This window comes from Glycine soja, chromosome 14, assembly GCF_004193775.1.
Source record: "Glycine soja cultivar W05 chromosome 14, ASM419377v2, whole genome shotgun sequence".
NCBI lineage: Eukaryota > Viridiplantae > Streptophyta > Magnoliopsida > Fabales > Fabaceae > Glycine > Glycine soja.
Window position 1 is genome coordinate 50,695,729 of NC_041015.1, and position 13,068 is coordinate 50,708,796.

Sequence of the window (13,068 nt, forward strand, 5' to 3'; positions counted from 1 at the left end):
AAGTAAAGAGAGAGATATTCTAAAAGAACTTAATTGCTAAATGCTCTCTCAACAACCCTTGGACAAACATTTACAAATTTATTGAGAATTCATCCAGGAACTTCAAATTGTATTATCATCTCTAAAAGAGATAAATTCATCTAGGAACTTCAATTCGTATCATTCACTCTAAAGGAGAGAAATCTTTCTGTTCATCTTAGAAAGTCAGTTGTAATCAAGAGACTGGTTGTCTCTTGAATTGTGAGAATTGTAATCAAAAGACGAGTTGTCTCTTGGGGAGTCTTTGAACACAAGGGTGAGGGATCCTAAGGTGTGTTCAAAGTCTGTAAAAGATTTATAATCTCAAGTGAGTTGCTTGAGGACTGGACGTAGGCACGAGAAGTGATCGAACGAGTATAAATCGAGTTTGCATTTATCTTTTCCCTTATCTTATTTATTTTATTTCAATTAATTTTGTCTTGCACGTTTAAAAAATATTATTAAATTGATTGTTGCTTATTCTTCTTCTAGATTTTGAGCTTATCATTTAAAAAGGGGGTTAGAAGTTTGTTAGTGGAAAAATTTTGAAACTTAATTCACCCCTCTTAAATTATTGAGGTCACTTGTCCAACATAATTGACTCGACTTGAAGCTAATCTTTTATCTTTTATTTCAGTCTGAACTCAACTCAATTTAAATTCATGAATAATTCATTACAACTTGTTAACTTGATTTGATTTTAAATTATAATTATTTTACATATTTTGATTTATTTTGTATAAAAATAAAATAAATATGAAATTATTTTAAAAATTAATTATATTAACTTAACAATATAAAATATCACATATATATATATATAATATTTTATACTATTAAATTTATATAATCAATTTTTAATTAATTATTCCTATTTTTAAAACAAAAAAGGAATAATTATTTTTTTATTTAGAATTTTGAAATCTTATAAACTTTTGTTCAATGACCAAAGAATTTTTTAACCTAAAACCATGCAATGCAAGTGAAAGAGTATTAGGAGGTGGCACAAGGCTGACAAACAATGCAACAAATAGCAATCATCATAGGTGTCATTAACAATGCAACAAATAATATGGTGCAGATTGAATTGATGCACCGATGTTTGGTGCAACAAAATTTCATTGAAAATAATATTACATTAGTGGATTCCATTAACAATGTTTATATTCATCCATCATATTAGAGAAGAGAAGGTCAATCAAGCATTTTTAACTACAGACGTGGAGAAAGAAGCTTAGATCCACGTTTTTTAATCTTTTCCAAACACCCACTTTATCAGACAAATAAACAATTATCTATCCTATATAATCGATTAATTATATGCATTTAATTGATTATATAGTCATTTTAATCGATTAACTATATTAAAGATATAACAATATTTTTTTTAAAACACTTTTAAATTTTGTTCTCCTATTTCACTCAAATCAAACAACTTTACAATATTATCTTTACTCTATTTTTCACTTTTTTCTCTTAAACTAAACAACTCAACATTTTACATTATTTTCCTAATCTTTTCTCTAATTGTTTATGGTTTATTTTCATTTATTCTATTTCTCTTTTCACAACCAAACACATTGTATTGCATCTTTACGTGTATTTTAGACGTAACATGAGTTAGGGTTATCAATTAATTAAAAATCAAAATGATAGCATGGCCTTAAGTACAACTACACAAAGAAGAAAATGATTGCATTAAAGAATAAATTTTAAGCACGTGTAATAAAATGACACATTTTCAACAAATTCTACATAACTCAGCTATATATATATATTTTAAAAAATATCCTCTATATTGTGTTTGTTTTTGGCTTAAAATTATACACATAAACTACCTAATTTCAAATATTAATTAAAAATTATTCCTAATCTAAAATAAATACAACTATCACTGAAAAAAAAGTTAAACCCAGAAGATGGTTCTGGGCTAGAGCTCAATGAATTCCACTAGCGGGCTAAAGCCCAACAACTTATAAAAAATAAAAACAGCAAAGTTGCTATTTACGCCCCCTTGCTTACGCATTCTCATTTTCAATTTTTTTCCAAAAGTATCCTCTTTCAAAAAGATACACTACCCTGTTAACCAAGCTAAGCTAACACCGCTTCGGCCCCGTCTCTGCTTTAACATCGTTTTTTTTTTAGTCCTATTAAAATGCACGAGTAGCGCAAAAACTCCATGGTTTCTAACAATTACCACTATTATTGACAATTTTCACTAGGAGCAATGTTGTATTAAATCTCGTAGTTTGTATGTGAAAACCTTCTATCAGGAGTAAGGTTAGCAACACCAACATGTTCCTAAATCAATTGGATATCGCTTTTGACCTTTTGTTTGGCCAGATTTAGGTTTCCTTGGTGTAAAATATTCAATTTTCTAATGTGTTATAATAATCGAAAATGATATTAACATCTCCAATTCATAGATCTAAGAGTGTTCAAAATTGAATCAAACAATTTGCATCTCTAATTCCAGTATTTTGAATGCTTTTAGTGTTATTTTTTCATTAATGTTAAAGTTTTATCTCAATAACTAATATCAAATTTTAATATAAACTTTTATTAAGTGAGTGTGAGTGCTAAGTTAAACTTTAACGTCAGTTAAGAAACATCATAAAAAAACATATAACTTACTAGTTACTACACTTAAGTTTTATCCAATACTGTCTAAAAAAAAGTTTTACCCAATACACAAAATGATATTATTGCATGTGTCCTTAGATTCATTGACATCATAATTTTAAATAACGATCCACAATAACAATTGAAATTGCATCACGATCATAATTATAATTTTAAATAGTGATCCACAATTATAATCGTAATCGCATCACGATCATAATTATGATCACGTCAATTATATATTTTCTTACAATTGCTTATAATGTAAAGATTTTCTGTTTCACAGGAATACTAGTGCAAACTTAATTTAAAATCATGGTTGACATCATGACAAATTGGGAGGACGTAAATCAGGACGATGGTCCAGTGGCATGGGACTGCAATGCCATCCTACTTTATTGTTGTTGATTCCTTTCAAATAAAAAATAGTGATGATGATGAAACAAAAGATTATTATGCCATTCTCTACTGGTCCTCTTCTACTAGCTTAAAATGAATATTAATTATTTTAAAAATTTTAATGAATTTTCTATTTATTTTGTAGAAGTATGAAGAAGAAAAAATGGAAATTTTGAAACGGCTAAAATGATTCTTAAGCCGTAATCAAATGGGCCCTTACAAGCGGTTTATTGCACGAAAAAGAAAAGAAAAAATGTGCAATTTATTTGCGCATGATGAGGACAAGGATCCAACAGAAAACTAGGCAAAGTGTCTACTACGTTGTGATATAAATCAAAGTACAAACAGAAGCAAAGAACACACTAGAACAGATTAATAACAGAAGAAGGTCTATGATTGAAAAAGTGGAGCCCAAGATCAAGTTGGAGATCGAGACTAGCCATGGCACATCCGTGCAAGTATTATAATACCCTACCATAAGACAAGTCTTCCACTGCATAGCACAAAGAGAAGGAGCTTCATCAAGATGTCCCTTGTTCGACACAGCCATTAAGAATGAAGTTGATTATCACATTGGAATAGGCATCCATTGAGAACCATAAGAGAGCCAACTATATCCCATTTAGTAATATTTCTATTTTATAATTTATAGTTTGTTATTATATAAGAAGATAATCATCTAATGTATGAATGATTATTAATAAATGCTTTCAAAATGGTTATTTGATATTTTTCAATAATAATTTTCAATTCTTTTAAGTCATTATTGTGAAAAGTCAGTATTCTTTAAAATCGTCTTAGAATATTAATTTTTACAACAAATTTTTTACAAACCATCTTAGAATTTTTTTTATCAATAGGCATGAAATAATTCATTTTAACGAGTATTTTGTAATTTTGTTAGATATATATTTGCATCGTCATTAAATACCTAAAAATAAAATAATTTTTACTTATAAAGATTTTATCCAATTAGAATAAGAATATCTTCTAGAAGATTTATGTGATATATAGAGTGAAAAAAGAATACTTTAAAAGATATTCTGGTTAAATCATGAAAATACAATTGAATACATAAGTTTTTTCCTTCACGATGATTATTTGTAACTTAAACTCATGGAAGTACTTGGGAAAAGAAAAGGCGGCCATTGAAATAAGAAAAATAGTAATTTAAAGCAGAAATTTTATAATGAGATAAAAATTTGTGACTAAAATTTATAGCAAATTTCTTCTGTTTTCTTTAACTTCATTCTCTCAATGAAAATTAAATGTATGACATTTTAACTTTGTGTATCACTTTATTTGTTTAGTACATTATAAATATAAAATACAACTCACATTTGATGCTTTATTTCATTGTAATTTGTTTATTAAATTCTATTATAGGCTCTCTTTTTTGGATCAGCCTAGTATATGCTTAATAAATAAAAGGAAATATATTGTTATGGGTTTTGTATTTAAGAGCAATTTTTGCTTTATTTTTATTTCTTCATGATGAATTTAACTTTTATAAGGAAAATATTCGTATTATAAACATTGTTGTTGATTGATTTTATTTTAGTTACTCGACTTTTGCCCTTTTTAACCATTTTAATTTTTTGAGTAGAACTCTGTCCTGAATGTATCTTAAACCTTTTTTTTACACAATGAATGAATCTTAAACTTAATTAGTTGAATCTAAGTTCTTGTTATATATATCTTATATAAGCTTCATTAGTTTTTAAAAAATATAATTAATTCTTTAATGTTATCCTCGATTAATTACTATTTCTTTTGATTTTATTTGTTATTAAGGAAGGGAGAATATGATAATTTTTCTTACTACATAAGGCTTTGGTATGTTACCTATCTGTCGTGTAAAGTTTCTCTCCATTTATAGGTACATTAAACCATATTACATCAGACCCAGATTAAAAGCTTAAGTGTTTGTTTGAAACAAATTCTAAAATGCAAGTTATTGTTCTCTCTGCACGTTGAAATTACTAAAATACGTGAAAACTACTACTTGTTATTTCCAATGAATGCGGATCTTATTAATCTAACGCAAAAATAAACATGCACTAAACAAGAGTGTCAATCGGAGCAAGGGATGGTGGATCTCTAAAACTTGATAGAAAAATTAATTATGTTTTGTGTATACTTTTTCTTTAGAATCTGTTTTGTATACACTTTTTTTTTTATAGAATACATTTAAACTTATAACAATTCTTTTAGTTAATTGCATCTTTCTAATATGACTATTTAATTAAACGATAAGTAAGAAAGCTTATATTCAAATCAACCAAAAATATCTTTTCATTAAAACATGTTAGAAACTAGAAAGAAACACTAAGATTCTGACTAATGTAAATGGAAATAATTTTACTCATTATTTCCTTACAATTATTACATACTTTTTGGAAAAATTCAAAAGTTTGACTAAAAAATATAATTTCTTTTATCATTTAAAAACAAATCCAATAATATTCGGTGCCTTTAATAAAAGTCCAAAGACTTTAAAAGTAGAGATGATGATAATAAAATTGATAACGATATAAGTACATGTATGCATTACTTTCATGTGTCTTTTATATTTCTTTTTTTTTATAAATAAATAATATATGTATCTAAAATAAAAAAAAACCTTTATAGTATTTTTTTAATCATAAACTAACATGTCGTAAACTAACATGTATGTATGATACATTTTTAATTTTTTTTAAAATGCATATATGACAATAGTATAAAAGTGCATGCCTTTTAAACTATTTTTATTATATCCTATCATTTATCACTTCTTTTTTCCTTTTATTTTTCTCTAAGTGTATATATAGTAAATGTATAGCAATAATTTTTTTAGTAATAATAAAACATAAGATGTAGCGAAAGGTTCTAGTTGTTTAGACCGTAGTAAATTATAGTTCAATTTCTTATTTAAACAGATACTTATATTTAATGTCAACCGCATCTCATTTTCGGTTGTTTCTAAAGAAATGTTCATAAAATTAGTAATTTTTTACAGCCATATAAATTGATGATAGAATCTTGTCGTGTGTGTACTCATAGTATGTTGAGAACATGTAGTAATTTATTAATTATTATGAAAAAAATATATTATTTGTATAATATTTTTTATCTTCAATCATATTAATTATCTTATTATATACTTTTTTCCATTCTCTTTTTATCTCAACTATTTGTACTTTTTTTAAACAATATTATACAAAAATAATTTATCTGATAAAGATGTTTTTCAAATATTTCCTTTAAAACGTAACGTACGCTATTTTAAAGCGTACAAGCAAGAGTAAATAAACGACATGAAATTTGTTTTTATACTTTTTTGACCCAAATAATAATTTGGATCCTATCAAATATATATCTTATTTTTTTGTTTTAATTTCTGTAAAATTTTACAAAAATATTTTAGTCTCTAATGTTGACAATCCTTTAACACTCGTATTATATTGCTTCTTTTTCTATCTCTCTATTATAAATGAGATTATAGTGTATACAAAACATTTTGTCAAAGAAATGAACCGTGACCTGTTAGAATAATATACACAAAACAATATCTTCTACTATTTGAAGACATTTCAAGGAGGAAATGAATGAAAATTTTGAGTGAGACCCATTGTCATACCAAAATCAAAATATGTGTACATTTGATATTCCTTAAGGTATAATAATAACATGCACATGTCAAATGTTAGAAGTTTCGGACCAACTTTTTTATCTTATGTAATGCACAACATAAATAAAAATATATAAAATTTATTGGTTATCTTAATATTAATTATCATATATATTAATTTTTAATATTAATTATGTTAATGAAATACATATTATTATTACACAATAATATATATTAATATATATCATAATTATTACGCTTCTCTCAAAAAAATTACCCCAAAAAAATTACACTCTATATAATAATATAAAAATAATTTATATATAACATTAACTGATACAAATGTAAGATAACCAAAGTTGTGAGGTCTAGATAAAAAAAAAAGTATACAAACGCGTAAAATATTAAACTTTTCAAAGCTTTGACTCTTTTCAAATTGTAACCGTTCAAAAAATAAATGCAAAATGAAAGAGTGATGGTTGTGTTTTTATATTATGGTTTACTCTTAAGTATTTTCTAGAATTTAATTAGTATACACTCATAGTTAAAATAATACTACACTTGTACGTTGCCAACGTGGTGGACGGTGGTTAAGTTGTAATATAACTGCTTTACATATTCATACATAATTTTTTTAATTTTATTTTTATCACTTTAGAATAAGAGTAGTAATAAACAAACACTCATAATTTTATATATTTCATCAATATTTTTTATTTATTTTTATCTCTTTTGTTATTACATTAAAATAAATATATCTAAACACTAGTGTTATGTGATATTTTGAGTGATAAAGAAAGAAAAATATAAATATAATATAATATAATAGAAAGACATAAATATACAAAAAAATAAAAATATGAACTAAATATTTAAAATTTATAAATATCTAAGTATAGACACTGGTTACATTATAAATCCAGTAAATTTTTCTTACAGTGCTTCGGATAAAAAAAATTAGGATATTTATGTATATATTTTTCTCTTCTTTTACTTCAATAATTGGATAGAGTTTCCATCAAAACATTTTCCTTAGAAAAATAAGTGGTGTAAATTGAATGTTTCTACTATTGGGAACGCTAAAAAGCAGAAGTTAAATGTTTTAATCTGTATGATGATTGTGATTGTGATTGTTCTTCGTCGTCATCTCTGCACTACTTAAACTCACGAGCACAGACACTACCATCACTCTGTCACTTAATCCAAATACAAAAGCTATCCTCACACCCCATAAAATCACAATGACAACAAAAACAACTTCTCTCCTCCTCCTTCATGTAATTCTCCTCGCCACGGCGGAAGCCGCCGCCGCCGGCGGCCACTGGAAGGTCCTCCAGCAAAGCATCGGCATTGTGGCCATGCACATGCAGCTCCTCCACACCGACACGGTGGTGATCTTCGACCGCACCGACTTCGGCCTCTCCAACCTCTCCCTCCCTGACGGCCTCTGCCGCCACGACGCCGCCGAGATGGCCGTGAAAACCGACTGCACCGCCCACTCCCTCGAATACGACGTCTCCTCCAACACCTTCCGCCCCCTCTTCCTCCAGACCAATGTCTGGTGCTCCTCCGCCTCCGTTGCCTCCGACGGAACCCTAATCCAAACCGGCGGCTTCAACGACGGCGAGAAGAAAGTCCGTACCTTCTCTCCCTGCCCCACCACCGCCGCCACCTGCGACTGGCTCGAACTCCCCTCCGACACCCTCTCCGCCCGCCGCTGGTACTCCACCAACCACCTCCTCCCCGACGGCCGCCAAATCATCATCGGCGGCCGAAGACAATTCAACTACGAATTCTTCCCCAAAACCCACACCAGAGCCAAAAACGCTTACTCTCTCCCCTTCCTCGTTCAAACCAACGACCCTCACGAAGAAAACAACTTATATCCCTTCGTTTTCCTCAACGTGGACTCCACCCTCTTCATCTTCGCCAACAACAGAGCCATTCTCTTCGACTTCACCAAAAACGCCGTCGTTCGAACCTTCCCTACCGTTCCACATGGCGACCCCAGGTGCTACCCCAGCACCGGTTCAGCTGTTCTCTTACCCTTACGTAATCCATATTCTGAAGCTGAGGTTTTAGTTTGTGGCGGAGCCCCGAGAGGGTCTTATAACGAAGCCAAAAAGGGTAACTTTCTCGGAGCCTTGAATACCTGTGCCCGGATCAAAATAACCGACCCGGATCCTAAATGGGTCATCGAGACTATGCCAAAGGCGAGAGTCATGGGTGACATGATTCTCCTCCCGAACGGCAACGTTTTGATTATTAACGGTGCCGGTTCGGGGAGTGCTGGCTGGGAATTCGCGCGCGATCCGGTTTTAAATCCGGTTGTTTATAACCCGGATAAATCGACCGGGTCGCGCTTCGAAATCCTAGTTGAGTCGAACACTCCCCGAATGTATCACTCCACTGCCATCTTGCTTCGTGATGGGAGGGTGCTTGTGGCTGGGAGCAACCCTCACATTGGTTATAATTTCAGCAACGTGATGTTTCCAACGGAGCTTAGTGTGGAGGCGTTTTATCCTCCATATTTGGAAAGTGGGTACGATGATGTGCGTCCGAGGATTGTGTTTCCTGAGAGTGAAGCCCGAACGAAAGTTACGTATGGTGAGAAGGTGAAGGTTCGGGTCCAAGTGGCGGGTGGGTCGTTGGTTCGGAGTTTGGTGCGGGTGACGGTTTCGGCGCCGCCATTTAACACGCACTCGTTCTCGATGAATCAGAGGATGCTGGTGTTGGAACCTATCAACGTGACAAATATTGTGGGAGGACCAACACCAACGTATGAGATTGAGGTTACCACACCGGGTTCACCCGTTCTTGCACCACCCGGTTATTATCTACTCTTTGTGGTCCACCAAGAAATTCCAAGCCAAGGAATTTGGATCCAGATACTTTAATCTTTTATCTGATATTACAGCTCCTAATAAGTAAAATGTAAAAAAAAAGAAAAAGAAGAAGAAACAGTGTATACACATATATAACTTGTGCTTAATCAATGATATGAAATTCAATTATGGATATTTATATATATCAAGAACTTTTATCATTCACACTAATAATTCTATTCAACTTAATTAAACATCAAAGATTTCCTAATAGCTATTGTTTAACTAAGTTGATATTAATTGTCAGTAAAGTAGTAAAGTGTTAATTTCTTAATAGGCTACATGGAGTAACGACGAAATTAACCGAGTGACTATAGTTTGTATTCTTGTGCAAACGGGTGGTGGGTTGTACAGATACTTCCTCAGCCCATTGTTTTTCGTCTGCGATTTTTAACTGTTAATAGTACCTTTTATTTTTAGATTCTATGCTTATTAGTTACCATAGTGTAGTATATGATCGGGGCATGAGACACATGCTAGGGCATGCCGAGTTTTAGTATGAGCACAGGAATAATTACCGCCATCATGTAATGGAGTGAAAAGGAATTTGAAAAACGACACAAAGTTGGTCGAGGCTTACGTTGGTTAATTACGACGATTTTTAATGCCGGGAAAAAAGTATAGAAACTTGACTATTACTACGGTTTTTAATGACTGGCTTCGAGATATACTTTATTTTTTCTTTTCTTCTTTTTAGGCATATCGTGTGTGCCACTCGAATTAAGATAGGATGTTGATGTAAAGTTAATTAGTTATCAATGTTTGTTCCCAGGTAATATGGGGAATAATCAATATACTAGCATTAATAGATTGACTGCATAAAGTACCTAATCTTGAGGTTCTGAACTTTATTACAATACCTTCAGTCGTTGCTTATTACAAATAGTATACAAAAAATGGAATACCGCGTAAACAATAATAACTTCAGAACATAAATGCATGGATTTGAAAGGAAATTAATTATTTGAAATCATGAGTATGCAAGAAAATTTAAATATACTCCAGATTTAACTTAAATACAAGAATGTAACTCTGCTTCAAATAAATGCCTGGAGCTATAAAGTGCAATAAAAATAAGCTGCAAATGAAAATCAAATGTAATAGTAATGTGAATGTAAATTGAAAAGAAAATAAATGCTACAAAAACTAAATTCGAAGAAGAAAAAAGAACTTCTTGAAATCAGTACCCATAATGTGTATGTGTGGTGTATAGGTTTTACATTGGTTTAGTGTAGTAAGTTTTGATCAGAAATCCAATATCCAATGTGGTATTTGGATATTAGGATAAAAAAGCACTAAATTTTAATCAAAATTAAATAAGCAACTGGATCAGGGGGAAAATTTACACAATATATCCTGCTTGTCCATACGTTTTAAGTGTTATTACTTTTTATGATAAATTTGGATCTTGGACATGGCTATCTTGAAAGATGAAGATTTTTTCTTTTTCTTTTTATTATGGGGAATGAAAATGTTAGTAGGACTGTAGGGCAAAATGAAGGGTTCGTTTGTGAAAAGGAATATTATTTAATAAAGGGTTGGGGTATTTAATTTTATTGTACTCATATATAATGCACTAACGTATGATAACTTCAGGCGGATTTGTTTACTCAGTGAGTAGTTTGGTTGATGAGAATTGCATTGCCTTTTATTATCCAACTAACAAAGGGTGACGTACACCAATTAATGCCTATTTATGATACATAGCAATTCATCGGAAAGAAAGTAGAGAAAGAAAAAAAAAAACCGTTTATTGATTGCTTGTTCAATCTTTAGATTTTTGAAACGATATACAGGGAGTACGATTTGTGGTGGAGTTTTTGTAGATACTAATGACAACCCATGTGGTGCAAAGTAAAAACTTTTGTGGTATAATATACATAGATTTTAAGTCTCATGAGAGTCACTTCACTTAATTGACATATGAGAAAAAAAAATTACAATTTATTATATACAATAAATTTATTAATTTTTAAAATTATTATCTTAAAAGAAATTTAAACAATAATTTATAATTGAATAATATTTTCAAATATATCCTTAAACTTTTGATACAAATGTTAAAACTTACAAACATTTGTTTCTCCTTCGCGTTGCACTATTTTCCTCCTTAGGGTTCCTTAATTAACTATATATATTCTATCAGTATTGATCTAATATACACAAAGAGGTAATTGGTATCCCAAATTTGTTTATTTTTTGGGGGAAAAATAAGAGAAATATCATCGACATGGCCTGCTAGGTAGCTAGTCTTTCTCTGAGTGGCCCAACAGCATGTGAGAACACCCCAAACGTACTGCTATGACAATCTCAATAACAACTTTCTTTATTTTCAGAAAGAGGTGTCTGCATAATACTCGTGATAAGATGTCGCTAAGTAAAATTGTAGCAATCCTTTATCAATTTGAAGCATGTTATAATCCCAACTCATCAGATTTTAATGGTAAAGATACTTCTATTTACTTGTTTTAGATATAACAGTCCTTACGTCTTACTCTATACACATTTCCTTTTGCTCAAACTGAGCAAATCCCAAACTCTAAGGTCGTTTTCTCCATTTGACTTTTTTATTTTATTTTTGGTATTATTCTCCATTTGCCTCTTGCTTACACTCCAAATAGAATCTGATTAGTGTTGTTAACAATATCCCAACATAACTAAACTTTAGAGAAAAGCAACATAGATATCCTTATTGTGCTACATGGCGTTTTGTTAAAAATCAATTCCAAACACAATGACAGCAACAAATTTAGTAGATAGAATAAATACATTATTAAATAAAAAAATTGTTAAAAAATACATTTTTAACATACTTTTTAATTATATTATTTTTTATTGAGTAAAATTTATTGAAAATAATAAAATTTAATGAGTTTCATATCATATATATTAAATTTTTCTGATTTTATAATTTTTAATAATTTTAAAGAAAGTGAATTTAAAAAAAAATATAAGAGTGTGTTGTTAATGTTTTCTGATAAATGAATAAAGATATTACTAACTAATATTCTTAGAATATTATTAAAAAATTAAAAAAATATTATAAAAATTATAATAAAACATATAAAAGTGGTGTAATTCTACACATTTTAATAAAAGATTTTTTATTTGCCAATAATAATAATAATAGGAAATGACATGATAATGGGGTACACTGATATGATTGATAACTGAATAAGGATTGGGATGAGAGTGATTTGTCTGAACAAGAGGATATAGTTGGCGAATAGGTTGAGGGGTTTTTATGACAGATAGTGTTCACGGATGAGTAAGTCTGAAATTTGGTTCACGGGTCATATGCTCATATAAATATAAACACTGTGATTCACTCACGGGTCATTGTTCATTAGCTTCACATTTAATTCACGGGTCTAGTTAATTTCAGTTTTTATTATTTAATTAACGACACATGCAAAGATTACCAAGTGCAAGTGTCAAATGACAAACAGAATCTGTAGCAGCCGTCTTAAGAAGTGGTGCATCCCATTTTATTTAGTAGAATGAGGCCAACCTTTTTTCTTCTTCTTATTA

At 30.2% G+C, this 13,068-nt stretch overlaps 1 protein-coding gene across 1 annotated transcript; it reads left to right on the plus strand.

Annotated features, from left to right (window-relative positions):
• The first annotated feature begins 7,821 nt into the window (after positions 1-7,821).
• Positions 7,822-9,680, plus strand: LOC114383203 (aldehyde oxidase GLOX-like). The gene has a single exon (XM_028342826.1). The coding sequence runs from the start codon at positions 7,894-7,896 to the stop codon at positions 9,547-9,549; it is 1,656 nt and encodes a 551-aa protein (XP_028198627.1). The 5' UTR covers positions 7,822-7,893; the 3' UTR covers positions 9,550-9,680.
• Positions 9,681-13,068: the final 3,388 nt, after the last annotated feature.

Excerpts from the sequence above, each read along its gene's own strand:
- LOC114383203 (XM_028342826.1), top strand. The coding sequence starts at position 7,894 with ATGACAACAAAAACAACTTCTCTCCTCCTCCTTCATGTAATTCTCCTC.